The 22163-nt window shown below is 40.3% G+C and overlaps 1 protein-coding gene across 1 annotated transcript in view; it reads left to right on the top strand.

Moving 5' to 3' along the window:
* LOC108664831 (sodium channel protein para) overlaps positions 1-22163 on the top strand; it is a 72712-nt gene that overhangs the window by 3281 nt on the left and 47268 nt on the right. Inside the window, exons 2-5 of the mRNA XM_047880881.1 lie at positions 3741-5280; positions 5950-5985; positions 10135-10212; positions 17554-17709. Of these exons, the coding sequence (XP_047736837.1) occupies positions 5134-5280; positions 5950-5985; positions 10135-10212; positions 17554-17709 (417 nt within the window). The 5' untranslated portion in view covers positions 3741-5133. The remainder of the gene's footprint in view (positions 1-3740; positions 5281-5949; positions 5986-10134; positions 10213-17553; positions 17710-22163) is intronic.

Raw genomic sequence — 22163 nt, 5'->3', positions numbered from 1 at the left:
GCCTCTCCAGCTTGTAATTTTGCGTCTACGAAGACGTTGTGATAGAATAGTCAAAATAATACGAAGTGACATCCATTGGATTATTTGTATTTATTGACGATTCGAGAGTACTTTTTAATGATTTTAAAGTTTTTTTTTGTTTTAAATCCATGTTTCATTCAGTCTGGCAATTGGAAAGCCTACACTATATCCGGATAACAAGTAAATTTTACGTAATTTTCTGCACTGGCATCGGGCGTAAGTTAGTGAAATATTAGGAGCCTTTACCGTAGGTTTGGTATCACATTTCATATGACTTGTAATACGAGACCTCTTATTGGGATTATAAGTTAAGCGCATTAAATTCTAGCAAAAATTATTAATTAAATTCTAATACATAAAGTCTTTGGTATAATAGAGCATTGATGGAGAGTGTTGCTCAATTTACGCAAGGATCTTAATTTTATCATTTTTATTTATACACTGTTCAACTTATTTATGAATTAAATGTTGTGTGGTGTTTTTTATTTTATTCATATCGACAGTTCGTATCTTCAGTAAAATTTGTGTTTGTAATGATTTTGTATTTACTGATTATTCGTTTACGTTCCTATCAACAATTAATTGTGATTTCCCACTGCATGCTGAAGAAATGAAACGTAGAAGATTATATCTTCTGCAACCTGCCACAGCTTTAACATTGCTGTGCAACAACCGTTCTACCTTCTGATAAACTTTCTAGTGACTCTGTGAGGCTATGTTGATCTATGTTTCATTGCATTGAACTTGTACCTTAACTGCCTTGAACTGAGCAAAAATCAAGGAACACGAAGCTCAGCCATTTAAAATGCATGTGAAAACGATTTTCAGAAGTCGCAAATTTCGTATCAAGAAATGATAAACCCGCGTCTTCTGCGCTTGACGGTTTCTGTTGACAGTAAAATTTCATGGGATATAAAAATTCGAGACAGAAAATCCCTGTTAGAAAACTAATTGAATGCATAATTGGATTCGTTATAGACGATCTACAGTGAACACCTAAGACATTGTTTAGAGCATGAACGTTTTGAAACCGAGTGTGTTGGGCACTTCAGTATTTGTTGTGGCTTTCGTTGCTTGGTTGCTCACAAATATCGTGTGATCATTTGCACTTTAAAGGCGTATGGCAAAGAGTAAAAAGTGTGGACATGAAGACATCACGGAATCAGTAAATCTTTACGGAATCTCGAATGACCGTACGGGGCCGTTCCTAAGTAGTGAAAAATCACCCGGCGTCTAGCTCTGCAGAAAGATTCCATGGTCTTACGCGTATATTTTGAAAGTTTTAGTAGTGTTGCTGTCGTATTTGCTGTAAGATTTAAGAGATTGGCTGGCGTATTCGCCAGATGATTTGAGAGAAATGTCGGCAAATTTTCTTGAAGACTTGAAAGTGAAGCTAATGTGTCCGCTTTAATAATTAAAAGCGATAACATACTTAGGTAATATAAAGAATAGGGTTTGTGTAAAAAAATTTGTAATTTAGAAACAGTTACTATCGAATCGTTGTAATGCTTGTAAAGGCGCAAAATATGGGACTTGTTTTATCCTAAAGTGATCGAGTTTCAGCGATGCTGCACGGCTTAGTTCTCATCCAGTCGATACTTGCCATGTTTGTACACTGCTGATGGTGACTAATAATGAACGCCTTAAGAATTTATCACCTTGATGTTATTCAGATTTTGAATTCAACTATGTAGATAACGTCGGGACCGATCAAAAAGCAATTAATTTTGATAGTATTTGAATTCATTGATGATTTAATATTCACTATTTTCAGCTCAATATTGGCATATACCTAATTTTTATTTAAGTTCTTTCATTTATATTTAATAATAACACTCTACGATTATCACTTAACTTAAAATAGATAATAACGAGCAAGTTTACAGAATTTTCTCTCACACACTATAAGTGTTAACTCTTTTTACGTATTTAGAATATTATTTGTTCAGAAAACGTCGCATGGTTCCAATTCGGAAGTGACCGAATGAATTTTTTTAGTTTAAAAATAATTATAAAATGTACTTAGCGAGACCCCAAATCAAAGAGCAATAATTTGTATCCTCAATTGAAGAACGCGAGCCAATTGTCAATGAACTCAATAAATTAAACGCATCATATTACGTTTATATTCCTACAAACCATCATCTTTCAATAAAAGGATCTGATTGGCCGTAGAATTAGTACTGTGCAACTGTATGTGCAAGACGCTGAATTACCTGTTTTTGAGTCCACCACATCCTGCATGACGACAGTCGCCGTACGGCGGGATGGGTTGTGCCTCGCTCTTTTAACGTCCAGTCGGTGCCATGACCGCTGCTGGGTTGCACTCACCATCAGCGCCGGGCATTGGGCAGCAGTTTCGCCTCGTTCAGTGTCTGCGTCCCCACTTACTTCACTGACCTCGCAAGTTTGACGTCACAGTCAGTGTCATGGCCGCTTTTTAAGGCACTGGGTCGCCATAACATAAGCTTTGGCAATGGGCAGTAGTACCGCCTCGATTTGTTCAACTGACCTCGCAAGTTCGACGTCACATGCAGTCAGTCAGGGTGGCGGTGCTGCGTCGCTGTCACCAGCCGCGGTCGTAGCATCGAGCCATCGAGCAGCGTACTATACCTCCTCCAGTTTTTGCATTTACTTATGTACTTTCGTTCAACTGGCGCATCGATTCATCAATAATTCATTGATCGCACGAATAACATTATACTGGATCAAGCCTCAAATTCATGATGGTTATTTTCCATGTTGCTGCATCCAGAACAAAGGGTAAATTTTACGAACTTTTAAATGTAAATGATTCAGCCGATTTCAAGTTTCAATTTTGTGACTGCAATATGGGCCCTATCCGAAAGTTACAATAGTCAGAATTAATATCTGATGACTGGTTCAGCGGGATTTTACATGTAGAAATAAAAAGTATAAAATAACTGAATGCATCTTAACTGATTATTATTCAGAGATCATGGATGTAATCTTTGACGGTTTCACGACTCCCATTCCTACAACAGTAGAACTCCGCCTGACGACCAAATCGCCTTGCGAACAGTCAGATCGGAAAAAAATTTCTCAGCTGTACGACCGTGCTTCGCTTTACAGCTTACGACGCTATATGGTGCACGGCACTGTAAAAAGCCGTGGATCTGCAGAAAAGTGTTGATATCTCTTGCTGTTTAATTGGCATCGTCAAGAAGCATGCAACCGGCATGCGATTCGCAGGTTTGGTCAAGGAGGACGACCGAAATAAAAGTATGATCATTATGTTGGCTGTGGAAAATGCCTCATTAAGCATTTCGAAATAAGTATAATAATTTTCTAGCCTATTTTAAATAATTAATACGCGAAATTGGAATGACTTTTGGAGGAGGCCCATTACGATCGTAGTGTTTTACATCAATTTAGATGGGAAAATAGGTTTGTTTTACAAACGAAAGGCAGTACGAAAAGAGTTCCTGCAGGAAGTAAATTCGTATGGCAGAGTTCAAATGTACTGCTGAAATGTTTCGCAATTCTCTACATAATTTGGATGCAACTTTATTTATAAAATTGCATAATACTTTAGATACTTTCGTTAAATAATAAATGTCACCCACCTCACATGGCAATCAAGGTTTAACCCTATCTTACTTTTCGAGTGCAATAATCCAGAATTATACATGCGTGGTGTGCCGACTATCGCTAACGTAATCCGACTATCACTAACGTAATTGTTTCTTCTCTTGCAGATTATTCCCATGGACGAGCATTTGCAGGAGACACACAAAATCCTTCCATGAGGTTTAAGGAAGCTTGCTCCACGAGGGACCTTCTTATAGTTTGCACGTCAAGAGCTTTGCGGGCTCTTTAGCTATAGTGCTTGTACAACAAAGTTTTATTTCTTTACGAAGTTTCAGTTTTTGTGATATTAGGCTATATTTCTTATAGTTACGTTAAACTCGCCTAAACCAGTTAGTCACAATACTTTTTCAAGTCTAAAATATCATTGAAACTAAAAATCACATAGTTGTGTTTAAGAATTGAAAAACACCACTCCATCAACTTTCGACTTTTGGTCCTCTAACGGCCATAAGGAAACGCAAGTATACCCGATGCGAGAATCTATTGAAACTACACATACCCTTCAAAAGTATTCTTCTGAGAGCTGTAAAACGAAGAAGAAAGCTCTGTAAAAGCATTTAAAGTCGAATAATAATTTTGTGATAGTAGAATTCCCCGAGTTCTGTTTTCGTGTCATCTGTTCTTCTCTTACGTGACTTTCAGCGTTTGAGTTTGTCGTATTCGAGCTCAAGTAGAATCTGTTTACAGTACACTGCGACAATACATAGTTTGCGAGTGACTCAGCTTCATGCCTCATCCAGTCCCAAGTGCTTAGCTGTAACTTTGATGTGTCTATCTTGTTATGTGCCCCGTACCAACCTCAGTGAATGGTCGAGTTTTGTGTCGAACTGTCGGAGAAGTTCCTGCTCAGTCTAGCTGTCTCTTGCCTCATTTGACCAATACCAACAATATGTTGTTAAAGAACAAGTCGTGCTTAATATGAGATGACGTCTGCAGTTAAAAGGTAGAATAGAGGTAAGAGAAAATATTTGTTCGTTCTATCGCTCATCGAATTGGCTCAATCCTGGAACAGCTGCATAAGATTAGCAGCCTAGTAGCTTAGTTCACTGTTACCCGAACCATTTGTGTGAAAACTTTGTGCCAGACTATAATTTACTACGGGAAGATCTCATTCATTAATCAGAATTAACAGGACCAATAATTTTGTGAAGACAACGACTCATCATTGTTAAGGATTCGTATCTTTAGTACTAGAATTGTGTGAGTAGGAAATATCATCTTTATTTAGTCATATGACCTCAAGCCTCAAGTTAAAGTTACCATAATCTCGGGAGAACAGACGGATTCAGAAAAAAGACGGATCATCTTCAGTAAATACTTGGCGGCTGTACGCTCGTGACGTCACCGTGTCTAGCCGCAAGTAGAATAGATACAGAGGATCACAGTCGCGCACTTCCTAAGGACTGTCATCGTTTTTTGGACCAACAAGGTAGCATCTGGTGTAACCGGCCCCTCTCGGTTGGGTGCGGTGCATCGCTATGTGGTGATATTGTATAGAAGATGAGTGAAGAGTCGGAATCAGTGAACGAGGAGGAGCGCAGTCTATTTAGGCCGTTCACGAGAGAAAGTCTAGCGGCTCTCGAAGCGAGAATCGCCGAGGAGCATGCCAAGCAGAAGGAGCTACAAAAGAAGAAAGAGGAAGCGGAGGTGAGAAACTTTTTCTGATAGATGTGCTCTCATTTTATAGAATCCAAGCATTTGTTAAGTAATGATTGTTCGATGTGTGCATCGTCTCTATGTTTGTATCTATTTCCACTTCCTAACAATTATGAAATTAGTGGTCGGGGCATGCTGTAATCGACGTTTCCTTTTAGAAATGTTACTACATGAAACTTACGTGTGGTCCTTTTGAGTACCTACTCCTTTTGGATTTTACGTCTTTGTGGTGTGATATTAATAGCCTCTCTATTCCAGTGACCTTCCCCAGTTCTGGTATGTGATTAATTCATTTGGCCATTAATTCATCATGCAAATGGAGCCTGCTCTGAAATAACCACTTTTCAAATGGCAACAATGCATAGTGTGTGATTAACTTGTTTCTCGCTTCATGTAAAATTGGCTGCAGATATTGTTTGAAATATTGCATATTTTACATTTGATCTGTTTTATATTCTTTTCAATCATTTTTTATGACTGGTTTTCAAACTGTGTGCCACCTTCTCGATCTCTACTTTACATATAAACTCGTATTATTTGGCTCATTAATTCTATATTGATCGTTAGCTTGTACAATTTGTGTGTGGTTCAATAATGACCAGATTCAATGCAGATAATCTGACTTCTCTAACTTGACATCCTTCTTCCCACTTCTGTCAGGGAGGAGGTATCAAATTTGGCCGTAAAAAGAAAGAAGTAAGAAAATGTGCTTGCCTCTATACTCATTATCTCAATAGAACTATTGGTTTGTTTCTCTTAAAAGCTCTGATGAGGTTGATGATGAGTTTTGTTACTATAACGCCTCTAGACACGGGTTTGTCGTGTTTATACAATAGAATAGAAACTGAGATGCTGCTCATAGATTTCAAAGCAATACAATGACTGGACCACAGTTTCGCTTGTAGTTTCGGCCCCAGGCATCCCGAATTGAGTTTGCCATGCGTTGCTAGCGACATCGTGCATTCAAAAACTGTTGCTATACCCTCGTACGAGCAAGCAACAACTTTCGACAATGCATATTTTATATTAAAGTCTGGCAACTCAATGGACGAGTGTGCTGGTTGAACTCCAAGTGATCCTGTATTTTCCTTCGTGTAGTATCACGCACGAACACGCTAAGTCTACACCATCATTTAGTCACTCGAATTGTTGCACTCACAATTTAACATAATTCGGTCTCTCGATGTTCAAACTTCAGCACGCTTCACAGTTGTAAATTTCTTGACGGAAGCACCCAGTCGGGCCAAAACGGGGAAAATAATTTTCATAATTTTAACCCTGGCCATACAAACTGCTACAATGACAAACGACATTAATTTGCTAAAAAATAAAAATTAGCGTTGGGATAATTTTCTTTCACTTAATTATTGATTATTATAATCGAAAACGTTACAAGTACGTCGGTAAGTTTCGGCATTTCAAGAATTATTTTCATGGAAAACTTTTTAGAAAGTCAGCGTTTACGATGCAGTGCATCATATAGACAGTGCACAGCACAGCATGACTACACTTTAACACCTCTTGAGAAGACGCGAGCACGTCATCCGCACCGTAAGTTCCGGATTTTAGCGACACGTGCATGCTCTATTTATGATACAAGTGCAGCTGTTACATATCCATAGGAATCAGTACTCGAAACACAGCGTTTTACTAGCATCTCAGTACTACACTAAGCCTTAGTTGGTGTGTGACAACCTATTGCGACTTGTACCTCCTTGGTGTACCTGAGAAGCACATAATTAAGAAACAAGATTGTTTACTCGTCTGGAATTCTATATGTGTCGGGAAAATATTAGCGGCAATATACTTCATATCTGCATGAAGTGCATCCATGAGCCACATCTTATAGAGATTAGAGATTTTCAAAAATTTGTGTTCGTTAGTTCTTGGTTCATTGATGAATTGAAACTGTTCTATGTGTAAGCTCTTCATTTCTCCTGTCATTTAACCGAGAATTTGCCCTTCATTACTATACATTATCTCCTTTCATCTCCTTATCTATATTCTATGCCCCTGTTTGCCTATTATGTCTGCTGTCCTGGCAGATTACATAGAGATGCAAGTTCAATTGAGACTGTTTTCTAGGAGCTGGAAACCAGAGACTAGGATGCATGGTGCAGAGTATTCCAGAACTGCCCTTGCGCTTACCTTCAGAACTATTTACACAGCCACGAATATCCGTTCCTTCATTCCTTACTTTATATTCCGCAATACACATTGCAGGGACAGGTTGCAGCAGTGGCGATCGGAATACATAATTTTAAACTGTATTCATTAATTGGGTCCTCTTGCTACCCAGGAGCTGTCGACTTGTCATTTTCATTTCAAGTTTGCTGTAGGTATCTTGGAGACATGATGTACAGCAGTACGTTGTAACTCTTCAACGTTACTCACCTTGATTTTAGTCGCACTAATTATATTAGTTTTGAAAAATCTTTCTTAATTGTTCACTATGGCACAAGATCTAATCTATTAAAAATATCACCAGAAGAATTTTGGTATCAGTCAAATCATGCACGAGTTTTATCTCTTTCCGAGAAGGCATAATTTGGCCAATGAGTTGGCCAACCTATTTGAACATTGTTCGTTCCTCTAATTAAAAAATCAATTGTTTAGACATTTTTTTTCTACTGCACATTCATAAGGTGCGCTCTACTAATTAATAAATTGACGTGAATTTTATGTGGACAGTCTTACCTAGCATGCGTACAAGTCGCCACTACTTCCTATAACGCAACATGCATTCGCGTCAGACCATATAATAGTGAACCGTATAATTTTATGGCACGTATTTGGAAAATTGCCCAGTTGTCAAAAATTACCATAAAACGTGACGTAATGGTGAATATTAGCATGCAATTAACTTTAAGATTGGGACGCTGCTTGCTGTTCAGAGTCTCACGTAGCTTGTTTATGTCAAAACTTCATTCGTGTATCTTCCTTGGAATAGGTATTTTACTAGCTAATAATGAAGAAGTGTATTTTATAATTATTGACTTCACGATATCTTCAGTATGTTTGCAACATTGTTTTGTTATTTGTTAACGACCGCCAATGGTATGACCAATTAATTAACTCTTTATGGTTTATTATGCTGAATTTATATATCATGAATAGGTATATCTGAGACAATGCTTGCAAGTATGTGAATCTTGAGCTCCTATTTCGTATAAGATCATTTATGATTGTGAAGTGTGCAAAAATCTTTCAATTTCCACGGCGTTCAATTTGTATGTTATCTTTATAATTAAAAACTCTCTTAGCAGGTCTTCGGCAATTGGATAACATTTCAATCTCACTAACTTTTGATGACTCCAGATTTGCAGCTTCGACTCTTTTTGTTGCTTACGTGTGTCCTCTGGGTGGATTCTAGTGAGCGCTACACTCATGTTCCCACGGTGCGCTACAGTCATATTCCCACGGTGCGCTACACTCATATTCCCACGGTGCGCTACACTCATATTCCCACGGTGCGCTACACTCATATTCCCACGGTGCGCTACACTCATATTCCCACCAAAGTCTCCCTGAAATAAAAAAAAAGCTTGCTTCATGATCGGATTTTTTTTTTCATTTTATGGACCTCACACTTCTCCTATTATTATTTTTTCTTTGCCAGAAATTTACTTATTTTGTAACATTCTCGTAAACATTTCGTGGGTTTAAATATATTTAACATTCCATTTTACATGCATCTGATCACTTATCACACTGATTATATAATTATTTGAATTTAACATGGTTGCTTGTTTTCATGACTCTGCTGAAACTTCTCCAGCTGGTTTACTTTAAAATCCGTCAGCCATAGATGTTTGAATTTCAGTCGAAATTATCTTCAAGAATACTTAGGGTTGCAAAAATCTTATCTAAAATAAGTCACTTTTTCCTGAGTTAGGCAACTTCATTAATCTGTGTTATAAATTGTTTAAAATTTGCTTGCATTGGATTCACATTTCGAATGCCTTGTACTCAGACCCATTAAGAATGTCATTAAGTTGAACTCACTTGCCAATGGCAAGTGACATCCGAATATTCGTTGCTTACATTCTAGGTTGTGTAAAAAGATTCATGTCGGTCCTTTTTTCATTTTCAGCGGTGAAGAAGTCATCACTTCCTAGCTTATCAGTCATAAACTTTCTGTTCATTATGTACGATTCCACCTCCTTTTCTGAGCCTGATAGCTGCCTAATATGTTGACCGTTGGTTTAGTTGATGATATGATTTCGTATTTATTGATGTTGAATGTACCATTTATTTATGCCACAGTAGTTGATGCTCATCGTTGGTACTAACGCGAATATTGTTGACTTGTATTGTATGTTCGCTTTTCCCTACTCATTTCCTTTTTGCATGGAGTTGGTATTGAACTTGTTTCACGATGCGTTTAGATTATTTTAATATTTTAATCTCTTCGATTTAGAATATTTTACACGTGAGATCCCGCCCCTCACACATTCAACATGTATCTCTATATACGCCTCATTTCAAGACCGTTACTCACGGCTCTATATGTTTGTTATAACTGCGTGTGTTATAAATATAATTATTCCTATGGCACTATCATACACGTTGTTCGAGCTGGTGTTTAAGGCCTTGCTTAGTTTCTTTTTCATCCTTAAGAATGCTAGCACCAGCAGAAAATTTGCCTCTCAACGAAAGTAATTTAGAAATGAACGAATATTTTTTGCCCTGGAGTTCAAGAATTCCTAGTTACTAGTTAGAATTTTTTACCGCAAATGTGAAGCAAGTTCGAGCAACGTCCACAGAAAAGAAGTCGTTACCAAGCCTATTATTTACAAGGTTTTGATTTATTTTGGTTCCTCATACTTTTTAATTGAAAAACAGAAAGGCAAAAAGGGAAGGGGAACGAGCGCCGGGAGCGGGGGTGGTGGTGGTGGCCATCAACCATCCGAAGGGGATGAGGTACCGACTCTCTGAAACACTCGTCTGTCATCCCACTCATAATTATTATCCTTATATAATAATTATTATCCTTATATCCCACCAGTTATGTAGTGAACACCGATGCGACCGACTCATACAACCTGCCTTGACCACCTCATGCAGTCCGTTGAACAGCGTTCAGAGCCGCTCTTCAAAATGCCCTCCTACGAATAATTCAAAGATTTTAAACTGGCATTTTAAATCATTAATGTCGGTACTTTGCGCTGATCACAAGTGTTTTAAATTAAAGATTACCTGATAAATTTTAACATTGGTGTTGAAAAATGATTCTGCAATTCGTCGAATCCGTCTAATAAGTTACGGACAAATATTCCCAAGTTTTCAACAACATACAAAATAATAATGAGTATAATTTTAATAAATTCTTCATTGCATTCAATTTTTTCAATTCTGCATTAAATCACCAATCACATAGTAACAGTTCATCGTTATTTGTGGTTAAATTCTAATTATGTCTTATGTATTTCAGTGAGTATTGCGAAGTTCAATTTAAACTGAATGAGGTGGTCGCAGTAATAGATAGATCGTCTACTGCCTAGTAAGGAACACTCCTGTTTTACCAGGACCTGCATTCTACTGAAGAACTACTTTATAGTCACACACCCAAGGTCTACTCATAGACCCTATATACTTCCTCTAGTTCACCGCATGCGAGCTGGAACGCTGTTGTTAAGACCTCTTGCTCGCCGCTCTTTCGTATAGCCATAGAGCACATTTCCAGTCATGGATGCTAGTACATTATTTAGCATTGACTATCCACATCCATGTTTTAAACGTCTCTTCAGGCGAGAACAGCACGAGTCAAAAGATTCAACCGACACAATGGGCTTTCCATGTGTCAATGAGGCCGAATATCGTTAATCAAACAATATAGAACAGAATTAAGTTTCTAAATGGAGAAAAATTCAGCATCATCTTCATACCATTTTTTATTTTAAGTTTATTATGATATTCGGTGTCCTGACCATTCACTAACTTCATACCTAATTTGCATTGGACTGCAACATAACCAGTTCACCTGCCTTAACACCTCGTCCTCAAAAGCTTGTCCTGGACATTAGTTTCTGGAACTCGAGTGTCAGTGAGTCGAATGACCTCAAGCCTTCAAAAATACGGTACTATGTATGGCCACACCAGGAATATTTGGATTTATCTTTTGTTATTTAAAATTTATGTTCTAGATAGTAACGCATTGTGTTATTTGCATTTACAACGTCACAAGAAAGTAAACCATTAAGACTTATTCAGGATCATTTGTGGCCGTAAAATCTGGAATATAATATATTTTTAATGCTTCCTGATAAAATTCACAGGCCCAAATAATTTGGGTAATTGCATTACATAGTCGGAGTCTGGTAATATGAGAAACTGCTCCCACAATCGCCTAAAAGCGTTCAAGCAGTCACAATATTTGTTATTTTCACATTTATGCATCAGACTTTCGGTAAATATTCCATTTCAAATGATACTATAATAATATTTTGTTGATAGATCTCATTACTATTACTGCTAACTTTTCATTGTAGCACTATATTCTTAGCATTTTTTTCTCATGGACAAATGATCCAAGTGTTTCGGAAGTTCTTAAATTTTATATTAAACATTCACTGAGCTCTGATTTGAAACTTTTTCGACCATCCCATGATGTGTTGCTGGCCGAGGCAGTTGAGAAACATGAGAATATCTCAGCGCATAATCACAGAAAGGTTATGCTGCCGTCCACTGCACTGCTTCAGAGTTCACGGGGCTACATTAGCCTGCACAATACCTGTTATAACTCTTCTTAGATCACGACGTTATTGTGATGTAATTTATTAATATATCACGGCATAGTTGTGCACCATCATCAGAAATCTGGCTTAATCTACAGCATATGCCCTGGCTTGCGTGAATTTATTTAAATCGTGTTCGAATGCAAACGAACAAAGGAATTATTTTGGTGCAAACTTGTACGCACTTGGTATTGTAGTTGTTACGGTAATAAGTTATTTGTCATGTATCGCTAGGACCTTGTCCTGGAGACTTGATAACGATACTTAATGCGTGGTTTTGCCCATTGCTGTAAATTGTCGCGATGGCAAACTTTTTATCAAGCCTCTTTTTTACTCATTAAAGAAGTTGTACTTGAGAAATCGTGGTCTGTGACTCGTGTAATTACTTATCTCCAAACTATTATTTTTAAGTCTTGAAAACGTCCTGACATTAGCTTCAGCCCCAGAGCCATTGTTTTTATTAAATAAACAGAAATTTTGGGATACTCCTTATGAATTGTTATCTATAATACTTGCTAAATGATGGATATTTTATGTTAAGCATTTTTATTTTCTCTACTGAGCTGACCGTTTTGTTGTATCTTTCTCGATGCCTTTTGATTTTAATAATAGATAATATCGGCAGGAATTTGTATCGACGCAAACATTTCGCGCTGTCACATTTTGATTGGATTAGACCAATTATTATGCCGTTATTTCAGAACGCTCTTTTACTAAGAGTGTTTTAGTTACGGAAATCAATGCAGCTGAAAGCTAGCTCCGCGAATCCTGCTCGCTCGAGGCGACTGTGGCTGCTGATGGCAGCACGGTGGGTGAGTGTGGCTGCTGATGGCAGCACGGTGGGTGAGTGTGGCCGCTGATGGCAGCACGGTGGGTGAGTGTGGCTGCTGATGGCAGCACGGTGGGTGAGTGTGGCCGCTGATGGCAGCACGGTGGGTGAGTGTGGCCGCTGATGGCAGCACGGTGGGTGAGTGTGGCTGCTGATGGCAGCACGGTGGGTGAGTGTGGCCGCTGATGGCAGCACGGTGGGTGAGTGTGGCCGCTGATGGCAGCACGGCGGGTGAGTGTGGCTGCTGATGGCAGCACGGCGGGTGAGTGTGGCTGCTGATGGCAGCACGGCGGGTGAGTGTGGCTGCTGATGGCAGCACGGTGGGTGAGTGTGGCTGCTGATGGCAGCACGGCGGGTGAGTGTGGCTGCTGATGGCAGCGTGGTGGGTGAGTGTGGCTGCTGATGGCAGCGTGGTGTTCACAGCTGCAGTTTGCTGTGCTGCATCCAGCGCTTGTGTCGCTTTAAAGTCGACCGCCGCTGCGGGGCGGAGGCCTGCAGTCTAATTGAGTGCGTCGAATGCCTTCAGGCGACGCTCGGCGTAACTGGCAGGACAATTTGTCGTGGAAAATATTTCATGGTGTCAACTAAACAATAACTGCCGGTGTCTAAGCCTCAATGGAGCAGAAATCATTAAAACGTGTTGAATAATTTTTTACTACGAGATCAGATAAAAGTTCCGTGTTTGACCAAGACTGATTGTTATTTTAGCAGTACTAATTGCTAAATATTGCATTTTACTATTGCACTAAATAGTCGCGAATCCCTCCAAAACTTTACAGCTTACCTCATTTTCTGGTACGTTTTATTGAATCCTCTTTTAAGTTTAATTCGTCATAATGTAATGATGCGATGTAGCGCGTTCTTCGTCATGATGTAATGAAGCGATGTAGCGCGTTCTTCGTCATGATGTAATGATGCGATGTTGCCCGTGCTTCGTCATGATGTAATGATGCGATGTAGCGTGTGCTTCGTCATGATGTAATGAAGCGATAGCGAGCTCTCTATTACAGCTAGCCAGTGTGTCGCTCCCGCCAAACAAAGCCTAATGAGCAAGTGTTTACTCTCATCACCTTTGTTAACGCTGCTCGCTGACGGCTCCTCGCTTATCAACTCAACTCATCGTACATAATCAAATATTCAGCACTGGCTTGAACTTCTTCTTAGTTATAGAGCAATAAACTTGTAACCCGTGGACGTTCTTGCATAGCTACCTGAACTCGAAATCAATCCAGTAAATGGCTCCGTAGCACGGCTATAATTTCGTTGGTACAACAATGCGGTTTAGCCTGGCACAAGCGTGATTTTTTTAATGTTCTGATCTCTTGCACTTCATTGATCCTCCATTTGATCCTCCTTCATTGGAGGATTGATCTTCCATATAATGAAACTTCATTGATCCTCCATATAATGAAGTTTCTTGCAGAAGCCTATAAACTGTTAGTGCTAGGCCAGAGCTGAAGTGTACGAGTAACACATGTCGATGCCAGAAAAAGGGCAAAAGTTTTTGGTAGATTCTCATTTAAAAAAAATCCGTACGTGCTGAATGTCATAGTTAATTGCTAATATATTGGTGTAATAATGATAAGATTGATAATAATATGTTAGTTATGTGCCGTTATTATCTACAAGGCTTTCGAAGAATTGATGTAACCTGAAACTATCAGGTCTACACTGATTAAAATATTCGATAACGTTTGGCCATCTTCCCCCTAAATTTGTAAGAGATGAGAGAACATAAACTTCTGTTGTTCACTTAACTTGTTTATTTTCTCAAAGCATCACTGATAGATATTTTCGATGATCGATTTGGCGTATGAATCGGCAACAAACGTACAGTGACGGCTGATAAAGATGTCAGAGATGACTAAAGAAAACTAAGTAGTTTTGTACTACTACAGGTACTTTAACTTCTACAATAATTCTCTAATCCATGTACAACACAGATGTAGACCTGATGTTTCGTATATGTAGCGAGTGTGTGAAGGCAGATGCATGGCATGAATAAAGGAATTAAATTCTTATATTCTATTTCTCTTCTTTCCCAGAAGTGATTTCGTGACGATCACGTATTTTTGACACGTTTGCCGATGTTTGTGGCGAACAATAACATTGAAATTGTATTAGTTTCATATTTAAATCAGAACCAAAGCAATTAATGCAAGTCATTAAGCTCAACATGATGCTCATCACTTCTTCGGTATAACACACGTCATGCTGACTATAAAATGTAGCAGAATAATTAGTTTGCGCAGGAGACTAGCATTATATGACATGGTAAAGCTAATGATAACTACATAATAATGATAACGAGACCTTGGCACCTCAGCACAAACTGATCATATTGCATTACAACGATGGCTGAGTGTAGCACAGCTTCTGATGTACTCCAAACAGTGCTACTGCAGTGCACTTGATTGCACTGCACCAGACAGTGCAGGTGCAGTGCACCAGGCAGTGCAGGTGCAGTGCACCAGGCAGTGCAGGCTCACTGCACCAGGCAGTGCAGGTGCAGTGCACCAGACAGTGCTGGTGCTCGGCACCAGACAGTGCAGGTGCAGTGCACCAGGCAGTGCAGGCTCACTGCACCAGGCAGTGCAGGCTCACTGCACCAGGCAGTGCAGGTGCAGTGCACCAGACAGTGCAGGTGCTCGGCACCAGACAGTGCAGGTGCTCGGCACCAGACAGTGCAGGTTCAGTGCACCAGTCAGTGCAGGTGCAGTGCACCAGTCAGTGCAGGTGCAGTGCACCAGTCAGTGCAGGTGCAGTGCAGCAGTCAGTGCAGGTGCAGATATGCTGCAGTGTACAGCAGCTCGACTGCAGTATGCCCCCTTGCCCCCTCTGCCCCATGGTGTGAGGGGTAGGAGGGCAGCTGGCAGTGGCTGGGTGAGGTCCTGAATCAATAGACGGTCAGCCAGCCAGGTCAGCCACATGGCTGCTGCAGCCACCGTCTCCAGCCACTTGATCGCCCATTCAAGCCGGCTTCTTACTCGTTAGGTTCAGCCACACTAGCCTTCTGTTCGTCACCCGTACTCTGCTTCAGTGCCTTATTATGCCACAGTCTCAAATTCATTATTAAGTTCGCCGCGGTCATATTTTTTGCCTTTGTAATCATTTATTTCCTCATCCTCGTTCTGTTTTTGCATCGAATAATGGTGATGGGTTTAGAAATTAGGTCAAGTATAGCCTGTCGACGATTCTAGGCATCGCAGAACCCTTAGCTGAGGCTCGAACCCGCAAATAATTGTTCCAATCTCGCTGCACTTCACCACCTGGCCACCTCGCCTATTTTGATCAGAACATGCACAGCTAGCTGAGGTTCGAACTAGCAAGTTGAGTATCAACTCCCTGCCCCGATCTTGGGGAATCAATCCATTCGATCACCCCACCGAATTGTTTAATTGCGATAGCCTTGTGATTTATTCATTTCTACGCTTTGGCTTTGAAATTGTCGCATATGCGTTTAAAAAAAAAAAATTCTTCGGAAGCTAAACGGTGCTTAATTGGGAGTTCAGCCGTACACCACCAATTTTGTCCCTTATATTTGGCTCCTGATTGGGCTTGTATAAGTAGGCGTGAACTGCTAATTTATGTTCCGGCGGATATCATATAATGTGGAATAACTGTGAACACGTAGCTACGATGTTGGCTAATTCCGGCTGCTTCCTGAGCCTCATTCGATAGGTTTCTTAGGCAATTAGGAAATACACACTGTGTCGATTCAAAATTATTGTCGCGGTCGAAGAAGCCAATATCGGTGGTATTAATGTGTATTGGAAATCGAGAACTGATGATGGATCCGTCGAGTTCTGGGGTTACTGACGCAGGCAGCTTACAGGTCTACCTTATCATGTGCTAGGACGGAGAAGTTAGTGCTGCGTTGTGCGATTAGGTTTACATCACCTGGTGTCAGGACGCAGAAGTCAATGCAGCATGCTTCGATTAGGTCTACCGTCTACCTAATCATTGCTATGACCTGAACGCTTGTGCTACGTGGTGCGATTAAGTCTACCTAATCTTGTGACAGGACGCAAACGCTTGTGCTGGGGTGTGAGATTAGGTCTACCTAACCTTGTGCTAGGACGTAAACGCTTGTACTGCTTGGTGCCAGCCCAGCCTGACGAAGAAACGTGTTTACGACTGTTGCGGTGTTGTCGGGCACAGTGGTCCCCGGAGCATGAGTCCAATATTCGTATTGTCCCACACTCTTCGCTTCCGAGTGATCTGTTGCGCCGAAGTTGCGGTCATACTCGAAAGACCGAGTTTGACCTCTGGGACTGAAGCGGCTGTGAAATCGAGGAAGGATAGTCCTACGTAGATTGATGTTTAAACAAAGTTTTTGGACACTTATATTTGTGTATTGCAAAAAGCGTTTGGTGTCTTCCACTAATTTACATTTAATTTTTCGTTTAGCATGATTACTTTTTGGTGGAATCTTGTAACTTCGTGCACTGTTATTGAATTTCGCTACTTAGAATTTAATTTTAGTGTAGCTTCTATACTATTGTGGACTTTTGGCCCGGATAAATAACCTATGTGTTCCTCTATAGTCTGTCATGGCTTGGTGAGTATAAACCCGTGGTGTAATTACACCTCTAAACTTTTCAATAGGAATTTCATGGCTTTACGCATAATTGCATTAGGTATACGCGGAGTGCTGCCATCATGAAGTTTGCTAACGCTCTTCTTGCCGCTCTCCAGATCAATTACAATGACGATGACGACGAGGATGGGCCTCAGGCTGATCCTAACCTCGAGCAAGGAATGCCTTTACCGAATCGCTTGGCAAACCAATTCCCGAGCGAAATGGTGGGAGTCCCGTTGGAGGATATCGATCCCTTCTACTACAACAAAAGGGTGAGTTGAACTATTTCGTCTCTTGTATCTTGTTTCTGCTTTAGATTTAAGTAACCTTGATTATGTTGATCAGCTTTTCGCTAGCAATATCTCCTATGAGACAAGAAGCGCAAGTCTCTGACTGTGTCATTTCAAATTATTTTACTCTATCTGATGTTTTTGATGATCCTTGGTGAGGGTTTCTTGTTCACGATCGGCTTTTCAATTGAGAATTTTACGGACGAAAGGACCGACGGTTTCGGAATAATCGCTGAATTCTTGGACTCTAATCAATAAGGAGCAGGAGGTTGAGGAGCCGTGCAGTTGTGCTGTGCCCTGTGTTTTAAGAACAAGATTATGACGATGCAGATTAAGATTAAGAAGACAATGGATCTTTCTCGCCTGTTTCATATTATCTGTGCGTAAATTTATGCTTATGATAATTTTACGAGAAATTATCTTCGCTTGAACAAACTTGTGTTGTTTCAAATTGAACCAATTCTGGAATGATTTTATCGTAGTTTTTATTTCGTATACGTTCTCCAAAGTCAAAGTTGAATTGTATTTCATAGTCCCGAATAGGCTCCATAAGATAAATGAAAACTGTCTATCCAAAGTTAAAATGGATAATAGATTCAAATGTTTTTATTTATAAACAATTTTCAACGAAACTTTCAAGAAAAGACTCAATTTTGTTGTAATGTGAACTAAATCCTCAAACTAATATGAATAGTTATAAAATCAAAGTACCGTTTTCGTATATATTTAATTATAGATTCATTCAAAATATTCAGTTTAAAGTCACAATCGAGAGCTTATTTTATTGTTTAAGAACAGGTTCTTAACTCCTTGTAATTGTTCACTACTGGCCTGCTGTTGTTATATGCATGCGCCCACTGTTCAGATTCTTCCGATATTCTTAAATAATAATTGGCATTCAACGCGCGTTATATTGGATGTCTCTTCATAATTTGTTACTAACTCGTAGCGGTTACTTTCTAGTTCCTTTCGTAACTCAATATAGTGAATTACATTACAGGGCAGAAATTCATTTATTTTTACACCGATTCTCACAGTTTTCATTGATAGTCAATGTAAGTGTGTGGCGCTAAATCTTGAAGTCAAATAAGACTTGCTGCGTTGATATTATTATGAAGTCAAGAATGTCGCTAAGTTGTGCGCGTAACGATTCTTTTTCCTTAGTTTGGCTGGGCACGGATTTCATGGATGGGAAGATTTTTGCTGAAAAATAGATCTCTCTGTCGCATCAGATCTAAACCTTATTTATGTTATTTTCCTGACTCCACTCACGTGATTTCATGCTAATGGAAAACTTTTTTTCCTGGGCTAATTTATACATGGCATCATGAAATTTTTCTCGCTGGGAGCCAAGTGGGCGCCTTTGGTAGAAATAGCTTCTTCCCATTCTATCTTCTATCTATCATCAACAGCTGAATTCGGCTGCACTCCAGTTAGCATTCATTGTGTCCTCTTGCATGTGTTCGCTTCAGTCGCAGTTCTCGCTGCGAAGTTTGGCGCCTTGCCAACCGAGATCGAGCAGAAGAAGAATTTAGGTCGCTTCGTCCGAAAGCCTGAGCGCTGCGTGGTTCTTAGTCCGCCAGTCACGTGGTACCTGGACTTTACTCAATGGCTTTTCATCATTCAAGCTTACGACTGGAGTTCGGAATACTACTCAATGCTACTCTAATGTTGATTTAGGACTTTAGGTCGACCTTAGGAAATAAGTTTCAGCGCTAAGGTGTGTGCAATATTTTTTTTATTCTCATCGGCCTTTTTTGTACAGATTACAAAATAATGCAATAATTTTGTAATAATGAGCTACCTGTTTAACAATCTTTTACGTTTTGGGCATCCGCCAAAAATTTCACGACTATTTCTCCCGTATGTAAATACTATATCAATGCAATGAGCGAGTTCTAAATTCTCTCGGTGACACCTTACACTGCGGCGTAAACTTGGATTAATTTAGCATCTAAGTTTTAAAATATCTTTAAAGTATTTGAGTGAAGGCATGGTACATTGATTTTGGCTTGAAATAATGATGGCGTGACGTCACCGTATCATGGTTGAGGCTCATGAGGCCGCAACTCGGACACGGTGAGAGGCGTGGCCGGCCTCAGCCTGGCCAAGGTGGCGCACGTTCCACCCTAATTCGTTGCCACGCTATGCAGTGCAGTGATTATCCACACAATTAATGTTGTGGAAACTGTTCACTGCCAAATTTTGGAAAGATACAGATCTATGTTTTTACGTGAGTTAGGTAATTAAATATCAATTTTTAATTTATTTGGAATTGTTAGTTACCATAAATGGTTCTTAGATTTTACCGTTTGATCAATGATGTAATAAAATATGTTCCACTCAAACCACAGCAATTGTATATTTTGTTTCGCGAGTCTCCATGTTGCGTTGGCTTGTTTAGGAGCGCTACATTAGTGTTGTGATTAGCCAGCGCTCGCCCCCATGAAGATCTTTCGCCCACATGAAGAATTCAGCAAGAATGCGTCAGATATCTCGTACGTCGTCAGTGGAGGAGTTTGGCCACCACTGATTCTCTAAACGACGTATAAATGACGCGTCGGATAAGTTTAGCATCTCGCTAAGAAGCGTGTAATATTTGTGTGTAACACATAAAATGTCGAAGTCACAAGTATGACTGGCGAAAATTATTAGCATTATGTAACTTATGTAAACACTACATGGAGACTGCCGTGCAAACTCGATGTCATGTTTCCGAAAGTTGTTCAAGAAGGTGATTAAGTGAGTTGATACATTGACCTACGATTTAAGTGAGTTGATACATTGACCTACGATTCAAGTGAGTTGATACATTGACCTACGATTAGCTGAGTGATGCGATAAAGTGACGATGCAATGAGCTTAGACGGCACGTCTGCGACGTCAGTTCTTGAGGTCTGGGCGATTCAGTCCCTTGGTCGCTGTCGTGTTTGGCCGAGGCAGTTGCCATGGCCACAAAAACCTCGTCATCGCAGGCAGCGATCCACTGTCGATATGACCATGTTGCTGCTGCTCACGCTTATTGCTGCTGATAGTTCTTGCTGTTGTATCTACTGCTACTACCGGCAAGTGTTACTACTGTACATCTGCTGCTCGAGCGACGATTGTTCTTTACTGTGTGGATGTTTTTGTGTGTATACATCGCCTCATGGTGTCTCTCTACATACAAAAATTTTATTTTTAGCTCTAATTGCATTTGCCGTGCATCAGTAAGGTTGTTGATGCCATCATTGGCATTATCTTGGACGTAACCGGATAGCCGCCAACACGATCAGCGTTCCAGTGATTCTACCGTCAAATTGGTCGAGGTGATTGGGCCGATTATAAACTCACTCATTTTTTTACAATTTTCACGGCGAATTATACGTTGGCGATACAACTGGCTTTAACAGTCACTAAATTCAATGTCCATAGGTGAGCCTGAATGTATTTTATGCCGATACCATACCATTTCACACATTACTCTTAACTACGTTGATATCGTTATTCGTATCACTGAAAGCGTCTGATTTTCTTCTAATGTATTGCCTGATAGATTCTAATTCTAACTGATTTAGACTTGCCGAGCGAAAACCGTTTTTTAGTTACCTGTTACTCTGAAATTTTGTCCGAAATGCTGATTATTGCAGACGCATATCTCACTCGTACTCTGATTCCAGTAATCATTTATTTTTCAATTAATGCTGCACATTATCAATCGTTACAATATGCTCTAATGCATGTGATACATACTTAAAAAGATCAGATTAGCGTTGCTGAACATCCCATTCATTTGAATGCGTTGTACAATTGCAAATTTCATTACTGAAATAATTCGAAAGAAAGTCTAGAGGAAACAAGTGAGGGCAAATCATGCCTGGCATTGGCTGCATGGCATTTCTATTTGGTCATGATTTGTGCCCGTGGTAGTAAAGGCAAACTAGTGAGGCTCCTCGACGTGGCCTTTGGCAACGCGTGAGTCGCATGCCCGGCAGGCGGCAGGGCAGCTGTGGGCCAGCAATATTGATCTGGGCGGTGAGTGTCGCAGTGCACTAACAGCCCAGCACACCGCTCCTCGTATGATCTGGGCGGTGAGTGTCGCAGTGCACTAACAGCCCAGCACACCGCTGCTCGTATGATCTGGGCGGTGAGTGTCGCAGTGCACTAACAGCCCAGCACACCGCTGCTCGTATGATCTGGGCGGTGAGTGTCGCAGTGCACTAACAGCCCAGCACACCGCTGCTCGTATGATCTGGGCGGTGAGCAGAGGTGGGCAGTAGCGCGCTACATGTAGCGGCCGCTACTAGCGGCCGCTACATTTTCAGTAGCGGTAGCGGTAGCGGCTCTACATTTAAGGCAATGTAGCGGTAGCGGTAGCGCCCGCTACATATTTAAGTAGCGATACGAGGTTTTGCCGCTACAGCGCTACCGCTACATTTATAGATAAAGCCTTTAGA

Source organism: Hyalella azteca, unplaced genomic scaffold (assembly GCF_000764305.2).
Source record: "Hyalella azteca isolate HAZT.00-mixed unplaced genomic scaffold, Hazt_2.0.2 contig6504, whole genome shotgun sequence".
NCBI lineage: Eukaryota > Metazoa > Arthropoda > Malacostraca > Amphipoda > Hyalellidae > Hyalella > Hyalella azteca.
The sequence above is the reverse complement of the archived record's forward strand: the minus strand, read 5'-3'. Positions and strand labels throughout refer to the sequence as shown.